Genomic DNA, 27,712 nt, shown 5'->3' with positions numbered 1-27,712 from the left:
GGTTTTGCTACATGCTGGTGTCATATTTATGAACACCCACTTGCGCCACAACTTAGATCTGGTTTCACCTGGTCTAAAGTCTCGTCTATTATCTAGTGTGTCGGCAGGGGCGTGGAAAAGAAAACACCTTTGGTCCGCCAGAACGCTTTGGCGCAGCGTGGTCTGCCAAATTTGTAAACACAGTAAACTAGACTTGCCAGAGCACGAAAATGAAGATGCGGCAGTTTTCAGTGTTTTTAGTTAGTGTGGTCACGAAACAAATTCAGCGTGTACTTCAAAGCACCACTGTATTTTAATGTTTAGTAACAAGTGTTTTGAGTGTAGAGGCTCCACTGTGTTCCGAGGAGGAGACACACCACCTTGTAGCCATTTGTCTTTACATCCTGACACTTACTGGACCCTTCAAGAGGCCACTATCTCACCCGAGACCGGGCTTTTTTTCTTCGGTATATTTCTCAGTCCAGTCTGTGTGCGTGCGTACGCACTAGAGGAAAAGTTGCTGACGTAGCCAGACTCAAATGCAGCTGATGGAAGGAGCGGTCGGCCGCACAGTGAGTGATGAGACTGCAGGATGCTGAGCTTGACGAGCAGTCTTCAATGCTTCCTGTCACAACACATGCAGACCTGAAGCCGAGCCACCTGTCAGAGTTTATTTGATTAATCGTCATTTAAAAAATCGAATCGTTAAAAATTTGCTAAATCGTGAAATCGAGTTTTGCATTCTGGATTTTTTTTTTTTTAAAAAGCTGTTCTTATGTTCTCTTACATCCAAATAATATTGTGAGTTGTACTTTTGGCAGAATACTGGGTTAGTGTTTTACAAGACATCTTTACAATAGCTACCAACTACTTAACTGTGGCATTGAAGCACAAACTATGAATGCTAAGTTTGTTAAAAGTGATATTTTGCAATGGAATTATTTTTGAAGAAATTGAACCTTTAAAGGAAGGCTCCTTTAATTTTACATGTATGGCTTGATTGGCAGTAAATAGTTAGTATAGCTACGAAACATGCATAAGAGCTGAAGAATACACTCCTATATTGATTTATTTAACTTTTTTCAACATAGAAGTACTTCCGTGTTGCAACGCCCCCAAGTGGTGACGTCACTAGTGTGTATACTCGCTTGGGGAACAGTAGTTCACGCAGACATAACAACGAGGAAGACACAAACGTCAGTTATGCCTTACTGTATTGCAAAATTTTGCAATGAAAAAAAAAAATCCATATCGGTCAAGTGTTAGTTTTTAATTAGGCTGGTGAACGTTTAATTTGGGAATGTGAGGAGTGAATCGATGCAGGCACTTAACTACCACCAGCAAGCATAAAATAATCAATAGTAGTGTAATACTTTGGTTTGTATCGATTGCTTTTTTTTTTTTTTTTTTTTAAGTTTTCCCTCTTGATAGTCAAAGTAGGACTTTGGCACCTGGCCCACTCCTGCTGTCATTTGTGTTGGCAAGCGGCGCGTGTGTTCACTGAGAGCTTGAATCAGATTTTAATGCTAAGGCTGCAGAAAATGCATCAGAGAGGGAAACCACCATCTTTTATGCACCGGATGCATTTGTGATTGCAGTGATTTGGACAATTTGAAAACAGCAGCATCAACTGTGCTGCTGGGTGCTTCAGGGAAATGCATTTAGATGGTTCTGTGTTGTTGTTTTTTTCTGGATTGCACCAATATGACAAATGTCTTAATTCCCTGTGAACGGCCAGAGAATTGATATGACAGATTTTTTTTTCTCATGCTTATTTGGCTGCTTTTGATTAATTTGCTGCAGCCCTTGTTGTTGCTGTGACTTGGCCACCGGGGGCAGTATAACAAAGTCATGCAGATGCATGACTGAAGTTTAGTCACTCTTCACAGAGGATAAAGAATATATGCTTGTGCATACAGTTGGACCCCCGGATACGTGTCGTTTGCACACACTGATGCAACCCCAATTTTTCTTCAACCCCCATTTTTTGAAGAAATGTTTGGGTTTGAAAAAAAAAATCTCGAATGAATTTGTAATGAGCATCAATTATATGCAGATTTTCACTACATTGTTAATTTGTTTTGTTATCTTTGAGATGGTGCACCACATGTCTATGTCTAACACATTCATGCACTCTTTTATGGAGGACCAAAACTGCCAAAATTAATAATAAATAAATAAATGACTAAATAAATAAATAAATGACTAATGATAGTCATCCATTGCTGTAGCTCTCCAATGCAAGCCGGCGAGACTTCTTTGTTCGCCGACCCGCTCACTCGACCAATGAAAGGCAGTTTGCAACGGCGGAGTCCAACCCAAGACACACTTAGGACCGCCCCCTCATTTGAATAACAGTCCATCTTGGCAGAGCGTCTGAAGCATGAAATAAATAAATAAATGTGAGAGCAGAACATTTTTATTTATTGATTGATATATAATTCTATCTAGATGTTTATTTTTGTATTTATTTCAACATTTATTTTAAAAATTTATTTTTATTTTTTTAATCTTGTTTATTATGTTTGTATTTATTTTACTTGTATTTATTTATATATGGATATAAATATATTTTGTTGTTTTTATTTCATTTTTTTCCAGATTTTTTTATACCCATTTGTATTTATTTTTACTTTTATTTATCTATTTATTTATGCATATAAATATATTTTGTTGTTTTTATTTCCGTTTATTATTTCATTTAATTAAAAAAAAACTTTATTTTCACTTTTAGTCATTTATTTATTTTGAATTTTGGCAGTTTTGCTCTCGTATCACAAATTTCAGCTGTGAAGACAAAGCAAAAAATTGTCCAAACTACTTGAATCTTAAAAACTCACAAGTCTGCAGTCACGCGTATCTCAAGGCACCACTGTATGCCTTCACTCTTGTCATGGTATCTTGTCATGAATACTGCATGCTCTAATGCTCTCCTGTAATTGCATCATAGCTGCAAATTGTCAGATGAAGCAATCCCTTCTAAATTACCACCCAAAAAAAAAAAAAAGCCCAGCGTAAGCATTTATTCACCTCTCAGTCAGAGTCAGAAAGTGCTGCAGATGCATTTGCTCCGGCCGAATGAGCCAATCTGCATATTCGGGACCCGTCGGAGCGAGGTTGTCCCATGTGATGAAGGTGTGTGAGGGCGAACCATGCGCGAGGACTGTGGAACGCGAGGGGGAGGAGCTAGGAGCGAGAGATTTATCTGTCGGAGGCCTTATTGAAAGGTGGGAGAGTTGGGGGGGTTCTGCGATTGGAGGAGCGCTTGATTTTCTCGAGGTGAAACGGGACTGTTGCGTAAGAACAGTCAGAGAATGGATGTGTTTTTTTTCATGAGCGAAAGAGAGATGGTTGGAGGGTCGGTATGTTTAAAAAAAAATAGGCGGAGTTGGCCATCCGTGATGCATGCAAAGGTTGCGTGTGTGGTAACACAGGCTGCTCGGAGGGGACGGCAGATGTTGAGCACGTTTCTGGAGGCTACGACTGAGGCGCAACGCCTGTCTATTATCTGTCCTCCAATGGGACATATGGCAGGTCACTGAAGGCATCCGTCGTGTCGCAATATGGTGACTTTGTGGAGTCTTTACATGCAACTTGGACTTTATAGCGGTTTCACGTAATGGCGGCTTGATGGAAAGGCCCCATTCTTACTTGAATGAATCATAAAAGTGATATACAGTAGTCTGCCTCGCATTAATTAATTTATTCCCAACAGTCTGTTTTAACATTTCCTAGCGTTCCTCTCGGCTGCTAACCTTGCTCTCGCAAGATGAATTCTCGCGGTTTTTGTGAGTTCACAATCTCCTGAGAATACCATCTTGTACCGCTCCCGCAGATAACCGTTCCGAGAGGTTCGGACCAATCACAGAGTGACATTGTGTTTGGGGGCGGGATATGTAACTGTGACGAAACCAGGAAGTCAGCGCCGACGCTGGGGCTAACAAACAAACCCAACATGGCCGAATGGATTAATTCTGTTCTCGCAGAATGACTCACCGTTTCCTTGTTGAATGTTGAACAGCGAAAGGCGCTTTGTGCATTTCTAGCTGGTAGGATGTTCCTGCTTTTCCCCCCTTCGACAAGAACGAAGATGAAATGTTCACCCATGGCCGTGATTGGTTAATACAAACGTGTAGAATGTCGCATCATCCAATCATCTTGACTTATTGTACAGAATGTCCCGCCTTTTCCCGATCAAATTACTGTGCTATTGCCAGGTTACTCAGCTGCACTGCTTCCAGTAAATTTATTTATTTATGTATTTTAATTCTATTTTATTTTAGCCTTTGTGCTGCCATGTCACTGCCATCTGCTCATGGCCTTCAGATGTAAACGACAAATTCATTCCCTCGACAATATCAGCATATTAGACCCTTCCAGTGTGACGTCACGTTGAAGTGCGCCCCTTGCGGTGGAGGACAGGTGCAAGTGAATTAGAAAACAATGAGTGTAACCTAGAAAATCGGTCAAACAGTTGATAAATCAGCAACCAACCCTATGGTGAACTTGTGCGCGGCCTACGGATGCTCGAATGGTTCAAAGAGATTTTGCGTCAATTCCAATATTTTACTCAAATAAATATCAGTTACAAGCTTTGTAGAACATAGTAAAAATGTGATTAAATTGTGATTAATCTCGATTAATTACTGAATATTGCACAATTAATTAGTTTAAAACTTGTCATTGTTTAACAGTACTTATGCAATGCACTGATTCCAGCACATTTTCATGTTCAATTTATTTATTTATTTATTTATTTATTTATTTATTTATTCATTTATGAGATAATTATTGAATTAATACTATGTGGCTGACAACCGGTAAAACAGCTAGCTCTAGTTTTGTGGTGCAGTTCCAGTTGAGCCCCATAAAGTAGGGCTGGGTTTGAAAAATCAAATAATCGATATTGAATCGATTTTCCATTTCGAGCCTGATATCGATTCATAAAAGCATGAATCAATTATTTTACTATCTCTTCTTACCGTAAATTAATTGAACAGTAAATAAAGTGACAGCAGAATTTTAAAGGCCTTTTTTTTTTTTTATCTTACTTTTTTCTTGAAATTCACTGTTCACATACAATACAATTTGAAAGTATTTTCTTACATTTATGAAAGACCTGACTTATTGCACTTTAAGACAATTCAGAATCTTTTTAATTTATATTAACAATTAATGAATTAGAATAAAACAATCTAATATTTCCATCTCATCCTTGCTGGTGTCAATGTTTGTGGTTCATGTAAGTGATTATAACACGTTTTACTTTCAATAATAAACTAAATCATTTAAGCAGTTACTGCCTCCGCAAAATTTATTTCGTAATTTAATGTTTGTGGAGTTTTTATCCTGTCCTCGATATTTATGAATTGGTGTTCCATAATTAATCATTATCGGATTGAAGTGAAGTGAATCGAATAAAAAAAAAAAAAGGAAATCGAATTGAACTGAACTCTTGTGAATGGAAATCGAATCGATTCAGGAAATGAGAATCGATACCCAGCATTACCATAAAGTCGAGCCTAGCAAGTAGCAACAAATGGTGACACAAATGTGTGATGGCATCTGGAAACGTGTGCTGCCTGCTTAATAGTTTATCAATATCAGTTACTTAAATACTCAAATCTCCTTTTCAATGAAAAGCCTTCATTTTGTAGTTCTTGTAGTACATAGACTGCTTCAGCAGTTATTGCGCAGCCAATGTGTTATATTTTTTAGATTGTAAATAATTAAATAAATGTGGAAACGAAGATGATTTCTGAAATTGCTTTCCCCAGTACAGGAATCTCTTCCCTATTTTATTGCTTGAAGGATTATAACTGGAGGAGGCTTCCCTTGTCAGGGGGAGATTGAAGGAAAATGCGTGCTTCTCAATTGTGTTCCTCATATCCAACAAATCATTATATGAGAGAAGACTAAAAACCACATAAATCCCAACGACTCTATTGCCTTACACGGGTGATTTACAACAATAGGGCAGAGCTGGACAGTAAGCGCCATCAGCGTCCAGATTGGTGAAAATGTAGCACTAAACCAACATCACGTAATATGTTCCGTTGCCTACACGAGCATGGATCTATTTATGTCCCACAACAACCTCTTTTTATGATTTGGCATTTTCGACAAGTGCCCGCTGATGTTAGTTCCCCTCCGTTGGAGCACTTGACTGGGGGTCAAGTGAAGGACAAGCAGCTGGATGATGTAATGTTTGCGAGAACGAAGACGGTGGCCATGGTGGTCAAGTCGAGCATGACGAATGAAGCATGAGGAAGGTTGTCCTAAAAAAAAAAAACAATCGATCAATTGACGCTATGCTGATGATGATGAGGAACACATTCTTTGCTGTAGTCAGATTAATGTATTTTGGCTTGACGGGCAGTCTATAAAATGACATATAAATGCCATGAGGTAATATAAGAAAGGGTAATAATATGATGTACAATACTAGCAAAAAGCCATCATCAGATTTCTTGTTATGTGAATTCTTTAAAGTGGAATTCATAATTCATTTGACGTCTTTTTCCGTCAATGGCAGTGAATGAGTTAAACATTTCTTGACACTATATGTTATATGTGACCTCCCTAGTCTAAACATGACATTCTGTATTACATTTGTGGAATATGAGTTATGCAACGAAATCCTGCCGTTTTTATCCAGCTCAGGGGGTGGCCATTTTGTCGTTATCAACTGAAGATGACATCACAGTTGCTCAGGGCTCAGGCAACAACCAATCACAGCTCACCTGTTTTCTGAAGCTGCTCTATGCTCGAAAAAATATGCTAGAATACCATATTTTGACTACGAGGGAAGCTGCATAGAACATATTATTTTCAAAACAAAAATGCTGGGGTTGACTTGCTCTTTAATAATCATGAAAGTGTCGTTTCTAGTTATTTCATAATGTCTTTATTAGAATAGAATCAGAAAACACCAAAACAGAAAATACAAATGGCTGAATCGACAAATATTGAGTGACCCTGCCTTTCATTAAACTCCCAGTCATTTTCACAGAAGCAATCCCCTTCACTCCCGGCTGTTTTACTGGATTTGGACTCAATTTGCATGAATTTTTGAATTTTTGCATGAATTTGACTGAATTTAAAGTCTCTTCTTTCATCAGGGAAAAAAAAAAGTTTATTTCTATCTGTTTCTGTTTTGCAGCAATTAGCATTAGAATATAGCTAAGTTTAATCAATAGTCACAAATCTATTTAGAATTGTGAGTAATTGAGCTTTTTTTCAACATGGCCCTGGTTGATCTCCTTTACTCTACTGCCACCTGCTGGTCGTTTTTGTAATAATTACCATTTCTTCACGAGAGGCTCCATCAAAGCCGTTTGTATGCTCTAGCATAAAAAAAACAAAAAACAAAAACACAAAACAAAAACGTATAAATACGTCTTTGGGACGTTAAACATAAAAAAATGTATTTATACGTTTTTAGGAGTAAATGAGTTAAAGAAAATACAAATAGGTCAAAAATAATAAATTGGTAGAGGAGTGCACTCCTCCAACAAAAGACACGTCAATACGTATCTCGATAAATGGAGTGCGATGCGTTTCAAGGACAGTTCATTTTATAGTGGAACATTTCGATTCGGTTCATTTCAGTGGGATTACGATTCCATTCAATCGTTTTACAACTTGTCAGTACTGTTAAATTAATGTGGCATTTATAGATTAGGGGTGTGCATCTCGCTAATGTAAGACAATTGTTATCTTAGTATTTTGATACATGGGATGGTACATTTTTAAGTGGAACAATTTGGTTCAATGTGATGCAATCACATCTAAAATATCAAAACAAAGCAAATTTGCCGGTTCAAATCGGTTTTAGTTAAACCCCTATAGTGGCTTATTTAGAGATAGTTAACGTTATACTGCACTTTAATATTCACATATTTCACATTTACTGTACATTATTGGTCAGCATGTCATGAAATGTAACTCTGAACCATTCGAACGATTTGTACAAATCAAATTGATGGCAAAAAAAAAGGACACCAATGTAAAAAATCATCATATTTTTCATCACAATTTTTTTTCAGAGGAAAATGAAACAAAAACTAAAATAGAAGCCAATCATAGAGACAATAAGGATAACTAAAATTGACTGACAATTTTGTCAATGAATAAAACGAAAACAAAACTGTGACGAAAATTCACAAAATCCAACCCGAAGAAGGAATGAAATGCAAGTGGGAGAAAAGAACCGCACAGAAACTGTTCACTACACTTCAAACATGTTTACATTCATTGTGCAGATGTAAGATTAATCTCGGGCAATTATGCACTTTTTTATTTATTTTGGTGAAAACTAAGTTTTAAGATGGAATATTATTATCAATTCAACATGTTTCATTGAAACAAAGCAATGTTGTCACGATCAAATATTTTTAGAAACTATTAATCGATCTGTTATTCAATCAATTAATCAACTAATTGGATTCATTTTAATTTAGCATTAAAATGCATTACAAAAGGATTTTTATCCTGATTACTGTTTATTAACAATTCATTCGTACTTCATATTCATATAGTGATTCATAAAAGGGAAATTACAGATTCGGTCATTGTTTTCCAAAGTAAATAAACATGTTTGCAAATGTCATATTTCGATTAAACACAGAGATAATCCGTCTTCTTTCATAAAGGACTACAGAAATCCGTGAACAAATACTGTTGACGTGCTGAAATCAGAGGATTTGGACAATTTAAAAAAAAAAAAAAATGGCTCCAAACAATCATTCCATTATTGAAATGGGTATCATTTAATTTGATCATCAATTACTTGTCAATTAATCAATTAATGTTGACAGCTATAAAACAAAGCCGTTGTGCTAAATGTCTTAAATGCGTGTTGAACTACAGTTACAAATAGGTGTGTTATCATTTACCGTATAAACGTTAAAATGTATGCTGAAAGAAACTAAACTAAATTGTCAATTTCGTCGACTAAATTAATCTTTATTACGTCGACTAAAATTGCTCCAGTTTAGTCGGCTACAATTGGATTAAAACTAAAATACAACCAGGTGAAATTATGATGACAACTTTCATTGATTTTAGTCAAAAGACAATAACTAAAACTAAATTAAAATTTCTTGTCAAATTTAACTCGCTTGTAGATATAGACTGTTGTGGATGACATACATCTCAAATATCACATTTATATTTTATAATAGACCCCAATTGATGAGTCCAACATATGAACTGTTTCTTCACTTCAATGAATGAAATGAAAGCGCGTCCATGCTGTGCATCACCAAATCACGTCTGCGTTGTTGCTTCTGCGTGCGTGCATCATGAAACGTGTGTCGCTGGACATGTGTGCATGTGCGTTGACGCCCAGGGAGGCAACCATATGCTGTTTCGACTCCGGAACGTCCATCCCTGCAGACCAGCGGGTAATAAAACCCGACTCCTTGCTGCGTCTCCCCGCGTTGTTTCGCACGGCTTTTCATTGCGCACCGTGTCGAAATCACGCAGATCCTTTTCACGCTTGTTTTCCCTGCACCGCTCCGTCTTCTTATAGATTTGCTCTCACGGGGCTTGACATGGTCAGCCAAGGCTTAAATGTCAGCGGAAGTCCTGCAGAGGGCAGAGTTTTACTTGCTAGATGCTCAGGAACACCCTGAGATGTCACAACAGAGGACGTCATAAAGAAAAGGAGGTTCCCATGAAGCCATAAAAGGCGCGTTAGTGCCTAGCAGGATGTAATTCATTTTCAATAAAATGGGTTTAAAGTGTCAAGAAAGAGGAATTTGGACTATAGATTCTTGGCAGGAATATTGCACTGGTTGGATTTTGGATTCATAAATTATTTAATACAGTGTACATTTTTTTTGCTGACTCATTGTTTCTTCTTTCTGCAGTATAATATATTTGTCTTTTTTCTGCTTTACTATTCTTATTACTCAACACGGTCTGCCACGATACTGCTGATCCATCCTTATCACCAAAGCGAGGCATTTTCCGAGGAAATAAAAAACAATAAGCAGTAGTTAACATCATGAGGGCTGTTTAAAGAACAGAGCCTTCCCAGTGAGTTTTCATGGGTTTTATATGATGAGGTAACTGCAGTCAGTGAATATAGATAATCAATCCGCTGCCAATATTTTCAGCCGTCACTTTAAATAATAAACACCCAAAGCTGTTATTTCCTCCCCCAAGAATTAAGCATCATGTTGCTCTTTAGTGTCGTCGTTTGGTAATATGTTCAGAACCAAACAACTCAACACAACATTTTGTTTTGTGAAGACCTCGCTGCCATACATGCATTGACATTAACTGATTGGAATTGTTGTTCTTTATTAGCTTAGCAAGGATAAACATACTTTGGGTGATTGCTTCTTTGCTAGCATACACGAGGACGTTGTCGGATCCCCGGAGATTTATTTGGGACGTCTGCACTCACAGCACAGCCTGGTGGTGTCACATGATCGGCAGGCTAGCGACGTGAGGTTATCTCAAGTCACCTGATCAGTCTGAGCTCAGCTGTTGCTTTCTGGGAGGGGGAGAAATTGAGATTATGGGTATTATCTGGAGAAATAGTGAAGATGCGTTTTTCTCCGAGCGAATTGTTTCTGAATTTAGCTTTTAAATCTAGAAGTCGATAAAACTGGATTTGTGCATTGTAATGTTTTTGTCACTATGTTACTTTTACATGTGCTTTACTAAGCGTCATTTAGAAAATTAGCATTGAACTACATTTTACAGCACAATTTAACTCTCAACTCAACTTTATTTATAAAGCGCTTTAAGAACAGGCGTTGCTGTATACAAAGTGCTGTACATAAACATCAGTTTTGCAGTAAATAAGAACAAAGCAAACATTTTGAAGTGTGAATACAGGTTTGGAAATGTAAGAATTTTTTTTAAGCCAAAAAGAAAGTTTAAAAATTACCTTAAAATATCCACAAAATTGCAACAAAAAAAAATCTGATAATTTATATAAGGCTGGAATTATTATTTATTTATTATTATGATTATTATTATTATTATTATTATTATTATTTTACAAAAAATAACCATAAAATGGCCAAAAACAAAAGTCGAAATCCTGAAAATTACCATAAAATGTCCACAAAATTGGCAAAAAAAATTAGATAATTGATATAAAGCTGGAAAGAAAATGTACAAAAAATAACCATAAAATGGCCAAAAACAAAAGAAAAAAAATGCCCAATAAGGAAGGGCAGAAATTTGCCATAAAATGTCCATGAAATTGACAAAAATGGCAGAAATGAAAATGTGAAAAGTAGCTATAAAATGAAAAAAAAAGAAGAAATCACGGAATTTATTGTAAATTGTAATAATTTTTTTAAAGCCAAAAAGAAACCATAAAATGTCCAAAAACTAAAGACAAAATACCGAAAATTACCATAAAACGTCCACAAAATTGCCCCCAAAAAAAGTCAGAAAATCTATATAAGACTGGGAAAAAAAAATGTATAAAAACTAGCCATGAAATGGCCAAAAACGAAAGAAGAAATCTCAAAAATTACCATAAAATGCCCATAAAATTGCCAAAAATGTCAGAAAATTAATAGCAAAAAAGATAGAAGAAAATTGGTTTTTTTTTAAAAAGCCATAAAATGTCCAAAAAGAGGAGAGAGGCAGACAAATTACCACAAATTGTCAATAAAATTGCCAAAACTGTCAGAAATTTGACAAAAAGGAAGAAAAGTCTATCAATGTATGAAAAATTACAACAAAAAAATAAAATCCAAAAACGGAAGACAAAAGGTAGAAGGAAATGAATCTCAAAGTATTGGATGCTGCATATGTTTCAGTTACGGTGCAGCTCTCAGTACATTAGACTAACACGAACACACTGTTTTGCTCATCACAATGTTCAAATGTTTTGTTGCTCCAGATTGTTTTTCTCTTGTTTATTTGCCCTAAAACAGCTCTTTTGACTATAAAGGTTGCTGACCCCTTTCTTAGCCCATCAAGAAAAATGTTGATATGAAATGCTATTGAAAGGAGTTTTTATTTTATTTTTATTTTTTTAACATGGAGCGCTCAAATGCTTTAAAATCCAAAATTAGAAATTAGATTGACTTCGATGAGAAGGATGGCCACCAAACCGAGATGTGTTTCTGCTGCATTTTTACAGCTGTTCGTCCTCACCGCCAAGGGCACGTTGCATCTTCCTACGCACGGAGGCACCGTTTGATAAGTGTTTTTTTTTTTTTTTTTTTTTTTTACTGCTGACTTTACAAGGTAGCTTATGCTTCCTAGATCGTGGACCTCTGTCTGTTTCTCAGCGTGGGATGCGTTTTGAAGGCTTGTGAAAGGAATTTCTGTCCTGATGTTACAAGCTGTGTGTCAAGCCAGTGGGGTGATTTTCATGCAAGAGGGCAAAAACTGAGAGCAAGGACAACAGAGCTGCTGTGAGCGCACCTTTATGGGAGCTAGCATTATTTTTTTACTACTGCTATCCTGCAAATGGACAGATCATACGAATTTATTTCACCTTACTGCTGCCGCGTTACATTTAACAACTACCATGTTATTTGATAGTAGCAGCCACACCGATCTTTGATTAGTGCGCCGTTTTCTAACAGGTGACACATTCACCATCGGGGGCAGCTGACTTGCTGACAATTAATAATTGGCTCATTTTTTTCCACTCGTGCTGTCATGGTTTGGGTTGGGTTTTGGTTTGTTTTTTCTTTTTTTGCTTTTGTCAGGGTTCTAGTTTTGAGTGGGTTTTGTTTGAGTTTGTCATCATGTTCCTTTAGGTTTCTGTTATGATCTATTATGTTCTGCTTTCTTTGCATGTCTCCCATTGTCTCGTCAAACATTGTCCTGCCCACCCGTGTTTGCCTGACTTCCTCGTGTGTCAACCTATCAAAACCCTCTGCCACTTGTTTCTTGCCCAGCTGTGTCTCGTTGTGGCAATTAGTGTGCGTGTATTTAATCTCTTGTCTCCCCTCTGTTTGTGTCGATTCATTGTCATTTTCCTCATGTCATGCTGCTGGTTCTGTTCCATGCGTTGTTTTGTTTTAACCTTTTGGACTTTGTTTTGGTTTATTAGTTTGTCGCTCTTTTTTGCCTCCTTGTTTTTGTTTATTCATTTTTTTTAACGCATTCTTTGCCTCCTTGCCCTGCTTCCCTGCATTTGGGTCCACCACCACACCCTGACGTGACACGTGCGATTCGGCCCAGCAAGTTCGGTTTGGGATTTAAATGGTGATGAGGAGGGAGGCTAAGATTGTTGTGTTGCACGGCATGTGAAACTCCCTCCGTGCTGTCAGAGCCAGTGAGGCAAACGGCGTTGTAGCTTGAGCAGAGGGTATTTCAAGGGCTTCAACAGAGGAAGATAAAGCGGCGCTAAGCTCACGTCAAAGCTGTACAGACTCTTAAAAGTTTGCTTTCATGCATTTCCACAGGGCCTTTCTGCTCCAATACTTCAGCTGTACTGCATGATAACAGATGATCACTTTGAGCCATTGGTCTTGCACAGTGACACTATCCTGTTTAGTGGCCCAAGGTGTGCCTATTATAACTGTTTAAGGGTGTAGGCCAAAAGACATGAATTGTGCTGTACCCTGCACATTTGAGTGGAATGATTTTTAACAACAACAAAAAAAAACTAATAGTAAAAAAAAATTTCCCTCAATATAGTGATTACTACCTAGAAGGTAATTATTTTTCAAGGTCTTATTCCCATGTATTTTTAACTAAAACAAGCCAAAAAAATACTTTGTTTTACAATAAACATGTTTTGGTTTGTAGGTTAGGCTTATGTTAAATAAAAGCAAATGAACCATTATTTACTTCAATTAGAATTTGCAAAATGTTCTTTTTTACAAGAACATGTTCTATGCGCCTCTTGTCATCTAAATACGACATTCTGATTAATATTGCTTTTGTGGAATATGAATTAAGCAGAAAAATCCACCCGTTTTTATCCTTCCAAGTTGGCGGCCATTTTGCCACTTGCTGTTGACTGAAAATGACTACACAGTTGCTCAGGGTTCAAGTAAGAGCCAATCACGGCATAGCTGTTTTCTGAGTTCGGTCATGTGATGTTCAGGTGGGTTTGATCATGTGATGTTCGCAATCCGGAGCCGTGAGTCCTGAGCAACTATGTCATCATTCTCAGTCGACAGCAAGTGGCAAAATGGCCGCCGCCTAAAATGGATTAAAACAGGTGGATTTTTATTTCATTTAGATTTTACGGACACAATATTAATCCATGTTTAGCCTATTGGGGCCGCATAGAACATGTTATCGTGAAGACATTGTGAGCTGACGTCCCCTTTTAAGCATTGAAATTATCTAGACTGTATAAACAAACAAAATGTACACACGTACATGAATTTCAATTTGATTAACTGTTTAGCTCTATATCCTCTTGTTGGTCCTATTTTGTTTCTCCACGGGGTATCAATAAGATCAATAAGACTGCTTTTCTTTATCTCATCCTATATGACCTTGGCCAACTCGCATTCTTCCCTCCAAGACGCCCCCACCCTTCGCTCCTTGTTATCCTTCAATGGAGTCTCCGGCAAGTCTCCTTACGTCAGCAACATTGCAGGACCTTTGTGCTCCCCCAGCATTGGATTCAACCGTTATCTTACCTCCCATGCTCATTAGTGCCAGAGGTAGAGGTGACAGGAGCGGACACAATCTCTGATCGTGATAAAAGGCACAAGAGTGGGTGCTGCAGAGAAAGGGGTACAGTACTTCTGGAGATGCCGCTCCAGTTCATAAGAGGACGGTTTGGTGCAATGCACAATTTACATCTCACTGTATATCGATTAAAGCTGTACACGGCATGGGAAGCAGTATTAAGCACCGTGACAGTAGGGTGGATTTTAAATCTACCTTCTCTGCATAATTATACATCTAACATACAGTCTGCATCTTAAAATACATGAAAAACTTTTTGGAATACACGTCACATGCTTTATATACTAAGGAGAACCAAAACGGCCAGAATAATAACTAAAAGTGAAAATAAAAACTATTAAAGACCAAAACTGCCAAAATAAAGTAAAGTAAATAAAGGTGAACATAAAAACGGACCTAAAAAAATAGAAGAATATATATGTGTCTAGTCCCTATATAAACTGTCTGTATGAAATAAATGGTATTTAATTCTATTTATATATTTATTTTTGCATTAATTTCCACATTTATTTTTATACTTATCCTTAAATCTTGTTAATTTTGTATTCATTTTTAGTTTTTCTTCGTTATTTATGTATACGTATTTTGTTGTTGTTCTTATTTGTATTTATATATTTTTTTTGTATTTCATTTTTGAATTACATTTTTTTTCGTCCGTTTTTATTTTCACCTGTGTGTTATTTATTTATTTATTTATTTATTTATTTATGGCCGTTTGGACTTTGGATCCTCCATAACATACACTAGGCTACCGCGTTTGGATGCTCTTGATATCAGTCAATTCGAGCTGGATGCAGTCGCATCCATTCCACCACACATGGTGGGGTTTTCAAACGAATAGCAGAGGCGGTTAAAAGCTCCGCGTGAGTTCTGTCTCCTCTGCGCAGCTCTCAAACTGGAATGGTGCTGGGGTGATGCTGCTGCCGCTACTGCTGCTGTACTGCAGCTGCCGTGCACCGCCTCCTCGACATCCCTACTCGCATCACCCCCCGCGGACTAGCCCGAATGGTTTATTCCAAGCGAACCTGTCACTGTCACCGTGTCGGGCAAGCCAGCCGAAGTGTACGCGCAGAGGGGGTGGAAAGCGAGGAAGGAAGGCATCATCTACTGCCTGCCTGCCTGCCATTGCAGTGCGGCAGCTGCTGCTGCTCTGGAGCCACGCAAGGACCTTTCCTTCCCGGCGCACGTTTTTTTTTTTTTTTTGTGGGGTAGAAGCGCGCCACACGGACCGCCGTCTTTGCCAAGGTGAATACGTTTGTGGATGTATCCATTGTTGCGGCTCCCGCCGTAGGAGGGGATAGGACGCATGCCCCCCAGCGGGTACGAGCGAGCGAAAACGGTGCCAGTGGAGGTAACTTAGCGACCCCAGTGCTAGTAAACTGTATATACGCGCTATGCTAAGCGGGTTAGTCAGTCAACCCGCTTCGCTCACAAACGAAATGGCAGCTGCTTCTCCGTGTATGTATCCTTTTATACCATTCTCGTGTGTCATTAAATGTCATTCGGTCAAGCTGTCATCGAGGGGAGCGCTCATGCAGGTAACCGTTAGCCGGTTGCAGCTAGCCTAGCTGCTAACACAAAATGTCGGCCAGCAAAGGGGGCTTGACTTGACCAACGAAAGGGAGAGTGGGGGGTGGGGGGGTGGGGGGGGCGTTTGGGAAGTGTCGTGCGGTAACCATGTGACGCCAAGAGTGGTTGGTTGACGAGTCCGAAATATGACGTATAGTCATTTAAGTTTTAAGGCGAAGGTCGAACACTTGTTCGCATCGTTTAGGTGGTCGTATAGTAAACCTTACGAGGGTCTTTGGGCACAGCTAGATAGCGGTGTGCTAACATTAGCTCTTTAGCTGACGGGATTGTCTCTGTCAGCGTGTTCCGTTATTTGTACAGTAGGGCATCCAGTTCTGCAGGCAGCTGCCAGACCGAACGTTACGATTGCATCAAATGTTGTCAGTGCTCGAGCCATCGGACAACAGTCGTCACCTGTTGAATGTTGGCAATCACCATTGCAGGTTAAGCCATTTGTAAAGTTGTTTTTCAATTAACAATATATTCAATAATTGTCAAGTGATGCTCCTTTGCTTTTTCTTAAAGCTTTGTTTTATTTCCCAAATCTGCTCAAAGTACTGCTCAGACTCACCCTCAGTTGATCAAAAAAAAAAAGTGATCTAGAGGCCTATATAGTTGCCTAGTACTGCATCACTTCATTCACGATCATTATGTTGTCTGCCCTGATTAAATGAACTTGATATTTACATTGCAGTCTCTTCTGCACATGGAATCAAGCACTTCCTCAACCACTAGTCAGCCTACCAGCTCTATTTATGAACACTTGATTTCATCTGGTATGAGTTGGACACAAACAGATGATACATGATGTACTAGAGCCTTAAGTAAAACTATTTTGTGTCTACTTTTAACTATATGCGCGAGTATGACTAATTACTGCTGCTGTAAAAGCGTATTTGTTGACATGGGACTTGAACTAATGAGATGGTAGATCTATACAATTCAGTGGACAAAGCAAAATGCAAATTGTCCATGAATCAATTGTTGCGCTGACAGGAAGACAGACACCAAAACATCCACAAATAGCCAATGTTGGCTTGAGTAGAGCGCACAAACTGCAGATATCTGTTTTAATTAAACTCACAGTTGTCTTGGAAATAATTGAGTGTTGTCATGGGATGCATTCCGCAAGACATAGAGACTATGTTGCCGCTTCAAGGGTAGCCATACATGTTGGACTGTAACTGACGTCTCCCTGGGCTGTCATGTGCGCAGTAGTAGTCTTCTGAGTCATTGTGGTTTCTGAAGGACACTTTCATGTTGTGTTCTGGCTTCTTAAGTCCAATTTAACATACATTGACGTCTACTTAGAAACCATTTGGCACGAGAAGCAGTTACAGATCAATTTTATGCACATTCTCCGTCTTCTGACATCCACATCAAAACAATTTTCTTTAGCACTTCTGAAACCAAGCATAAAATAAAGTCGTGAAATGTTTGTTTGATTCCGTGGAAAGTAGTGTTTTTGAAGATGTGAGGATTCTGCCTGAATGTGAGTGGAACGTAATATTTGAACAACCCAAAGGTTGTTCCATTCAGGCACTGACCCAAAAATCAGCAACAATGTGAATCTAAAATTGCTAGGTTCAACTGTCATCTTGCATAATGTCAGTTTCAACAAATCTCCCTAAACCATAACTGCAAACACCACAGTATTAATTCAGGAAGCATGTTTAGCTTTTTCTTTGGATTTTGGTACCCTTCAAACTGATGGGTCAGACGTTAGCACATCTGGTATACCTCAAGGGAGCTCAGTTTAGCAAACATCAAAGAACTAGCTCCGGGAAGGGATTGAGTTGTTTGACTTTTAAGATTCCACAGCATATTACAGTTGTGGCTACAGTAATACAGAAGATGGCCCGTGACTGTGAATTGCTCGGAAATCCTCAGTTAAAACACGAGGTGTTATCAAGAGAAATATCTCTGGACATCCTGTTACTGTATTCACCAATCAACACAAACCACCTCCTTCTGTGTGATGTAGAATGCAGCTTTCATCATGGGTGCTTTTCACTGACAGTTTTGTCCTCATCCCACACACTATGACAGAGACGAGACAGGGTGCAGGTCAGCAGCTCCGCTTATCAGCACATTCCTGCCCTCCTCGGCTCCGTGTGGCCTGCTGATAACTTCCACTGGGCTTGATTGAGTGCTGGAGCTGATTTCCTGCTCTGTGGCTCTGGTTAGGATCAACAGCTCCAGCCATGGGTTGGGTGGTGTGGTGTAAATAATATCAATGAGAAAATCTCAAGCTGCAATTGGCTGTAGTTGTCTGTGCAGTCGACCCCAGCTATTCTTGGGGGATAGGGGGCAGTGAGGGTTTAACAAAAAAATAAAATTAAAAGTTGATAAACATTCAGTTAGGTTGGTGCTGATCCGTGAGTATGCGGTGATTGACTGTATTTGTGGAGCAAACATTCATAATTGGAACGGTGGAAAAAAAAAAGTCTTCCAACTGACATTGCAAGCTATTCAAATGTAGAAACATATTAGGCTATTTATTTACATTCGGTGCTTTATACTGTGCAATTTAAAAAAATCTCCTTAATCCCTGTATCATATAATGGGAGTAATTTCAAAAATCTGAACTTAGATTTTCTCTCTCCGTAACAAAATTTTTTCTCACATCCTTAAAAATGTGAAGACTGAACAGAAATGTCTGAACTGTCACACTCAACAACAATCTCTTCCAATGTGGTATGTGCTCATATAGCCCATTCATGGTTGCCTGATCTTCTACTTGTAGCAAAATTGAGGGAAACAATTAGGGGGTGTGAATTGCCTAGTACCTGACGATTCGATCCGTATCACGATTCATAGGTCGCGATTCGACTCGATACCGATTAATCCCAATATGAATTTACAAGTCGATTGTTGCGATTTTTTTTAACTCAAATGTAGAAAATACCATTCAGTAAACGTATACATTTACACTGTAAGATTTGTATGAAAATGTATATTATTTATTGATCTGAAACTTCAGTGTTATAACTGTGAGCCACTGTATTTAACAAACCGTTTGTAACATTTTTCATGTTTGAACAACATTGGAATCAAATATTATGGCTTAATGTTCCATTAATGCAGTGTTTCTCAATTCCGGTCCTCAGGCCCCCCTATCCAGCCTGTTTTCCATGTCTCCCAATTGCAATGCAGGTGAGGATCGTTATCAGCCTTCTCCAGAGCTTGCTGATTAGCTGTCATTGGAATCAGCTGCATTGGGAATTGTGAGACATGGAAAACAGGCTAGATAGGGGGCCCTGAGGAAACACTGCATTAATATAACATTCTTCCATGGTTAAGGTGTGAAAGTTAAGACGTTTTTGTTGAATATTTTTCCATAAAAAATGGATGTTAAAAAAATCGATTTGGCTGCCTATTGAATCGATTCGAGAATTGCGTGCTGTAGTATCGCAATATTTTGCCGAATCGATTTTTTTTTTAACACCCCTAGAAACAATTATTACATGCGTCCCTCATGTTCAACTGACCAAGGCTTGTGTTTTTCTGTTATGGTAAATCATGAATTAACAAACTGTGACATGGTTTCTAACCATTTTTTGTAGGGCTGCACGATATTGAAAAACATGCAATATAGATGTTGAGTATTGCAATATCAATATTATTGCGATATTTAACATGTACCTAAAGAAATAACATTATTATCTAATGAAAGCATGACATTTTTTTCATGTGGCAAAATAAGCAAGCTCAATGTTTTCTTCGTTAATTAATTGTAATTATCGTTGATAATGTTCAATTATTGGATTGTGATGCACATTTAAGTTTGACTGGTCAAATTCAGATAAAAGCATACAATTCCATATGAAACTTACGACATTTCTTTGTGATATGCATATTGCATTGGCTAATATCGTGATATCGATATGTTTTTGATATTTGTTAATTTGTTACATTAATCCTGAGTCCTCATTTTTGGTTTAAACTGTTCTACATACACATGTAAAAGTAGTGTTACCCTATCGGAGGGCAGACTGTGTGGAATATGTCCCTTGTACCTGACTGTGTCCTCAGCAATGTAAATTTAACTCGTCCCGCTTGCCGGAGACATGTACTGTGTGTCTGTCAAGCTTGACGAACATGATGATTTTCCCAGTTCCTGACCAAGTTTGGTTTTAATGGCCAATGGTTTGATCATACTGCTGAATTTATGCTGAGTGTTAACAAACATTGGGGTATATTCACTAAGAATGCGCTGCGTCCGGTAATAGCACGAAATATTGCACCACAACTGCACCCGCAGTCTGCGCCCAGTTACCCACCTATTCACTAAGGATATTGGTCTAATCATATACCGGCGCAAACACGCCCACAAAACTGACAGCTTGGAGCAAATTTGAACCTGATTTACCACACATGGCAATGGATTTGCGCCTAGAACATGGTTGTTATAGTAACAGTTGGAAGAAAGATGACATTATCAGAAAGCGAGGCATGCACTGCTGTCATGATCCCGGGGATCGAGGTTGCGTCAGGTTAATACATGCTTTCAAAAAACATTATTTGCATCACGCAAACTCGGTGTGGCTATTTGCGCTGGCATTAGTGAATTAGACTCTTTATATCAATGAGTCTTATTTGCATTGGGGTGGGCATATTTTGTGTCAAATGTATGCAAATTGCCTAATTTACATACACGCAAATAACACCGGCGCACAGTGGCGCATTCTAGTGACGGATTTCCCCATCTGTGTGTGTTTAGTGAATTAGGCGTTCCCGGATTGCTCCATTTTTACCAGTTAGCGCGGTGCAAAGGCGACGCAAACCTTTAGTGAAAATGCTCCATCGACTGCTTGAGTCATATGTATGCACTTGGGCTGTGCATAAATCAGTGGTGTTTCTAATAGAGAGGCGAATTGGCTGTTAAAAAAGAATGTGAAATCAGTGTTTTAGGATTTGGAGCATATTGTCACAATGTAATTTTCTGTTAGCTTATGTAGCTGCACAGGTGGTGTTGAAGATTAAATGAATATTAGTGATATTATTAGTTTGATGAAATACACCGATTATATCACTGAAGAAGACCACAATGACATTATGTTAAAATATTAACTCATCGTATGATTTCACCCTTTATGATGCCAGTTTTATTGAGTCTGAACATTTGTGCGGGGTATCTAACGTTATGGTCGTGATTATTATCAGGTATATGAGGATAAAGCTGCTAAAGTGTTTCTGTGGTCTGAGGTTGACCCAGGTCACAGGTGTGTTGTCCTCTGAGCTTTCAGGTCATGTTATGCACTATGAAACATTGCTCTATGAATACCTGATACAGCATAGGCGTAATGTACAGTCTCTTAATGTCATTGGCTGTGACACCCGTCTGCTCAATGTGACCGGGAACGGCAGCTGCATTGTAAAGAGGAAGGATAGCGTCAGCCTTCAATAACATGTAGTGAGCAATGTTTTTCCTGTAAGTGGTGAGGAAGAAATACTCTTCTCTCCCATTTGGTCGAGATTTATTTGAAGTGAAAAGTTCACACATTTCTCTTTAAGCTTGTTTTAGGGGAATCGCTTAGTTTCCCGTGAATGAAAAGCAACTTGCCAACCTTTCACATCACAGTTGAATTAGCTTTTATTGTTCTCGCTGCAGATGACAAACATCACCAAACAAACCCGCGCTTTGTTTTCAACTGCAGATGTCAGTTCATTCTTGTGATGTCACTCATGCATAATTTGAGCCCTGTATGAAAATGAAATGGCGAAGTTGGTAAAAGAATGCCCCTCGCCGAGAGAAAATGATACTCAGACCAACATGGCAATTTGAGGGTTAAATCCAATACAGCAGTTTACAATGCGGATGGATGTTCACTAGCACAGAGCAGTCCTATGCTATAGCGGAACTGCAGATCCCACACAGGTCGCTGCCAAGCCCGAGGGGATTTGCTTCAATCCCATGAGCGTGTGAAGAGAGAGTTGCAGGGGAGGGATCCATTTTGAAGGAGCATGTTCGGAAAGGACGTCTCTCGCCTCTGCATGCGTGGCAGAGAATGCATTGGGAGGTAGCGCCATAACGCTAGTGATGGAGAAACCGAAGCTTTCTGAAGCAGTGAATCAATATGAAGCAATGTGTCAAAATGGTTCAGTGTCATGAAGCATTTGCCACGAATCAGTGTGGTGAGTCACAACACTGCTTCACCACTGCTTGCTGTACCACTGAAGCAATTGTATTGAAATGGTTCAGTGCTTCAAGGTATTTGACACAATTCAGTGTGGTGACATCTACTGGACAAAAATATATTTTATTTACATTCAGCAAAAGGGCAAAGCGTCATTAAAAATAAGACACTGTTGTGTCAGTTTTAAATGGAAAAAGTGAAATACTTGTGCAACAGAAAACTGATGATGGTATTTGAATAAAATGCTTGTGACACTGGGATGGGGATTTGGTTGTTTCATTCAAAACATCATTTATGCAGCATTTGGTTTCAGTTGGTTATATATGACCTCTCTGTCTTTGGAGAAGATATTTTTGGTGATTTGATTTATATTATAAATCAGTGTATAGTGTGTGAATGAGTGCCTACAATATGTGCAATTGCGAATTAATCTAACTTCACCGTCACTGTAAAATAAATATAGGGAAGTGATATTTACGAGAAAAAAATATATTGTAAATTTTACAAGGAGGGTTTTGGGTACAATTTACCAGTTTATTTATTAAAACAAAAAAATACTAAAGTGTAGGAGCGAACTCAAGACCTTGAGCTTGGTAGATAGACACTCTTATCATGTGAGCCAATTAGTCTTGCTGTTTGTCACTATAGGATAAAGTATTTCTGGTGACGAAAAGTAGTAAAAACACGATCTCGATGTACGAGGACCTGACACCAGCAACAGCAGGAGTGGCGTGGCTCAGGTCCTATCGTGGCTGTCACCCAATCTTAAAGTTATGGGTTTGTTCCTCAAGCCTTCAGTACTTTTTTCATTACAAACAAACAAACAAACAAAAACTGCTAAGATGTACTCGGAACACTTAATTTTGGAGCGATAACACTTTCCTAGTTTATTTTTCTCCAAGTAAATATTACTCATTAAGTGCACCCTTCCTCGTTCTCAATTACAATGCGAGCAAAAGCTCTCCTCCTCTCAACTCAACTTTATTTATAAAGCGCTTTAAGAACAGGCGTTGCTGTATACAGTGCTGTACATAAACATCCGTTTTGCAGTAAACAAGAACAAAGCAAACATTTTGAAGTGTGAATACAGGTTTTTTTTTTTGTTTTGTTTTTTTTTTACAAGTAAATACATCCATCCATCCATTTTCTTGACCGCTTATTCCTCACAAGGGTCGCGGGGGCTGCTGGCGCCTATCTCAGCTGGCTCTGGGCAGTAGGCGGGGGACACCCTGGACCGGTTGCCAACCAATCGCAGGGCACAAGTAAATACATTATACATCAATTTGCTGGTCCAGTTTAAAGTCACTGTCCATTTTGACACCCAGGTTTGAGGCTGTTGGCTTCAAATACTGTGCCAGAGGACCCAAGTCGGCAGGATGGGAAGAGCCGCTGGGACCAAAGACCATAACTTCTGTTTTCTTCTCATTCAAGTTCAAGAAATTTAAAGCCATCCTGGCTTTGATTTCTTCCAGACAGGACAAAAGAGGCCTCAATGAGAAAGCGTCCTTTTTACTTCCGCGGTCACGTGATTTTTCCACCGAATTAAACACAGCATCGGAACAACATATCGAGACACTTATTGCCGTGAGCGCTCGACACTTGTCTCGAGCATCTGCTTCAATCGTAACATCACTACAAAAGCATAATTTCAGATCACAATTAACGTCTCTGGGTAGAGAGACAGATGTCAGGTGTGGACCGCTTGCTCCTTGGTGCGATTGGTGTCGTCACGCATTGCTGCTGCTGCTGGATGAACGGGGTGTCGTTAAACTGGAGATGCCTTTTCGTGTAACTTTAGTCATTTGTGGGATGAACTGATTTAAGGTCCTCTGCTCTTAGTTTTTAGCAATGCTTGTTCAAATAGCTCTGTTAGTGCAGACCTGATGATAATTTGGTTATCAGGCCCTCCATATTTGCATAAACTGCCGGTGTGTTTTAGCTCACCATGGATTGTGTTTCCCTTGGATTTTTGTAGAAGTGATCATTTGAAAATGTAAACATTTCGGTTTCAAAAGTTTTTGCCCTTTCCCCCAACTCTACAACTTCACAAAAACTCTATTCTGCTGATCAGTAGGCTACTATACTGCCTCAGATGGACATATTTGTTTGTTTGTTTTTTGTTGCCAAGATCATTTTGGGGAGCTTGCACACTTCATTTTAATGCTACTGAAAACTGAATAAAAAAATGAAGCCTCCATCTTTGTGGCTTGTTAAGTATATGTTGATGACCAAACAGATTATCATTTTTTTATTAATAAGAAATGTAGCTGAATAACAGTATTGTGCATTACTTGTTTTCTGTGTGGGAAGTGGTGAGGAATTGGTTAATCAAATTCAAAAATGCATTTTTTTTTTTCTTTTTGTGGATCGGTAACCTGCTAATATGCATTCTTTACAATCATGACAAGATGGCAAAGAGGAATTATTTTACTAAGTGGCATTCTTTCTTTGGTGAGTGGTTTGGAATTGGTTCTTGTTTGGATTGTCAGACAAAGAACAACAAACATTTATTTTTGTGGATTTATTGATGTTACATAGTCAAACATTTAAAATGCTACAGAGGTTGTGTTTGTGGGGCGTTTTGCGACTGACATTTAATTTTTTTTTTTTTTTTTTTTTAGTTTTACTTATGAACAAAAAATAATCGATTACAATCGAGAACCGGATTTTTCGAGGGAAAAAAAAATCTGGGATTTTATTATAAGGCCATAATTTCCAGCCCTACTCTCAGCTGTGTGTTCCATCTGTGTGACGGTCCATCTGTGTTGTGCCTGCTCCCAAGTTGCGTGGTCATAATCCCCCAAGCATGGCCCGAGCGTCTCCTAAGGGCTGCCAGCATTGGCTCTGCCTTGTGCCATGAGGCTTGTGTTGGCACCAGTTGTTTGTGCTTAGGCAGGACAAAAACACATCAGTCAATGGGCCGACTGAATAACCATCTGCACAGGAGCGGTTTTCCTCTTACAACTCAAATGATGCATCCTTAGATTACATTTTTATTGCAATTTGGCTGGTTGGTTTGCACTTTATATTGGTCAATAATTTTGAAAAATGACATCCACAGATGTGGACTGACCTAAAGTATAGATCTTTGAAAAAAATATGAATTTCGTCAAATTGTGACTTATGAGAATAAGACTATATGAGAATAAAATAAAACAGTGCCATTTAGAGAAAATATGTTTTGCTGTACAAAATTGGTAACTGATATTCATTCCTGCCTGCACTTTGAATGAGTAATGATACCCTCAATTGTCTTCCAGCCTTCACCAACTGCTGAGTGAATAAAACAGTTGATTAGCATGATGCATACACAACTATACATTCTTTCCCACTGAAAAACAATCGGCTACTTTCTTAACTATCTCCAGAACACTACAATATGTTTTAAATATCCGTATAATTAACTACATTAAACCAAACAAAATAACTTTTTTTTTTTTTTTTTTTTTTTTTTAAATCGGTGCGTATGTTAATCTGTGGGTGCCGAACCACTAGTATGTGGTGGTCCACTGTACAGAAAATAAGTTCTAAAGAGATATTGTTAGACTTAATTCAAGTTATTCAGTCACCGCACAACAGAGCAAGATTATATTTTTTTAGGTTGAAATTATACACAGTTCTATCATGTTCGTAGCCATCTGCACCAGCTAACAGAACAGGAAAGTAATTAATGTAATTTCAAAAGTTTTTTTGTTCTCTTTTTCGCCTGTTTACTTTTGTTTATTTAAAAGGTCGAAAGCCATTTCGGTTTGTAAATCCAATTGCTCCTTCCTGGCAAGCACTGCAAATGTCAGTCCACTTTAAAACACCACAGTGGTCTCTCTGTGTTACCGCAGCAACAAGCGCTGTAGGAGGAAAACGCCAAACTGCATGCCTTCAAAGGGGAAGGTGTGCGTCAAAGGGAGAAAAGAAGGGAGGGTGAAACAAAAGCAAACAAAGTACTTCAGATTTGTTTTGCTTGAATTTTGTAAGGCTTTTGCTCAATTTGGACCATTTTCACTGTTTTATGAGCAAAATGTGTAGTTACTGTAAAACCGGACAAAATATATATATACGTCGACCAAAAATGCTGTATACGTTATACATTGATGTAAGCTGTATTCAGTCAAGTAAAGCTATTTGACTTCTTTGCATCAGTGTTTCCATGGTGCTGACCAGTTGGACATAACCGTAAATTATACTTACTTTAAAAGTCCCAGTTGGAATTCTATCTTTTCTGCAGTCTTGTTAATATTCAGATGTGTTTAACAGCCCCCCTCCACACCACCACCCGCTTCACTGAAGTGCTGCAGTGTACTCTGTGTAGAAGGCTTGGGGGATGGGGTGGGAGAGTGGAGATCTCATTCAAACTTGCGCTCGCTCACTCCTCTTGTGTCGAGTCCCGCCATAAGCTGCCTGAAGAGTTAATGACTGCGGCTGCCAGGCCAAGAATGCGTGGGGCCACTTGCGGCGATTTATGTTTTGCGTCTCATTAACAGTCTTGTTACCTAAATTGTTTGCTGGTTCCGCTCTATTCAATTCAAGAAGACATGGTGCTGCTGTAAATGGGAAAGTAATGTAAATATGTGGTTGGGTCTGAAATATTCTAATATATTAAGTTGACAGACAAGCAGTCATTTTACATGCATCTTTTACTACCCTCCAGACTTGATAATGTTTTATAAGCAACCATTAAACATGTGTAGGTGAAATGATGGAGGAGCACAGATCAGTTCAAGAATGAGCGGAGGCGCTGAGGACAAGGTCACACTAACAGCTGAAGGAGCCGACCTTCATCTCATCCTCTCAGGGGGTTACTGTGGCCAAGGCTGTGCTTTAATGTCAGTGACTATCAGTGTGGCCTCATTTTATCTTGCAAGGTTTTTTAAAATCATTATACCAAGTGAGTATACAGTAGACATGGCAGCGAATATGAGAGTATCCTGACATCTACATTTCGGAGCAGTTGTTTGCCCTGATGTGTTCATCGTGCTGTGGTCTTTGTGTGTCTTTTAGAGCGCAGCAATGGAGGAGACTGTCATTTGGGAACAGCACACTGTAACACTGCACAGGGTGAGTATTCAAAGACAGTCTTATTTTACAAATTAAGATCTTTCTTTGAAAGCCACTTGCATTTCTCACATTTTTTATGTCTGTAGAACACCAAGAATGAAAATTTCCCCTTATTTATTTTTAAATACAGGCACCAGGGTTTGGCTTTGGGATAGCCATATCAGGAGGCCGAGATAACCCTCATTTTCAGAGCGGCGAGACCTCCATTGTCATCTCAGATGTGCTAAAAGGTGGCCCGGCTGAAGGCCTACTGCAGTAAGTTCTTCAGGTTTTAATGACAGCACAGTAATATCAGTTTTTAATATTCCATCTTGCTGCAGAACTAC

General features: G+C 38.7%; 1 protein-coding gene across 14 annotated transcripts in view; it reads left to right on the top strand.

The window, feature by feature from the left end:
• The window catches only part of tjp1b (tight junction protein 1b), a 112,893-nt gene that overhangs the window by 63,167 nt on the left and 22,014 nt on the right, over positions 1–27,712 (top strand). For 12 of the 14 annotated variants that reach the window (XM_077516190.1, XM_077516191.1, XM_077516178.1 and 9 more), the window contains 2 exons: positions 27,330–27,386; positions 27,517–27,641. In XM_077516190.1, coding sequence (XP_077372316.1) covers positions 27,330–27,386; positions 27,517–27,641 — 182 coding nt within the window. Of the gene's footprint in view, positions 1–15,609; positions 15,977–27,329; positions 27,387–27,516; positions 27,642–27,712 lie in introns of those variants that run through there. The other 2 variants (XM_077516187.1, XM_077516188.1) reach the window with 2 other exon arrangements.

The sequence above is a fragment of the Festucalex cinctus genome, chromosome 3, assembly GCF_051991245.1.
Source record: "Festucalex cinctus isolate MCC-2025b chromosome 3, RoL_Fcin_1.0, whole genome shotgun sequence".
In the NCBI taxonomy this organism is placed as follows: domain Eukaryota; kingdom Metazoa; phylum Chordata; class Actinopteri; order Syngnathiformes; family Syngnathidae; genus Festucalex; species Festucalex cinctus.
Note: the sequence above shows the minus strand (reverse complement) of the source record. Positions and strands in the feature narration are given on the sequence as shown.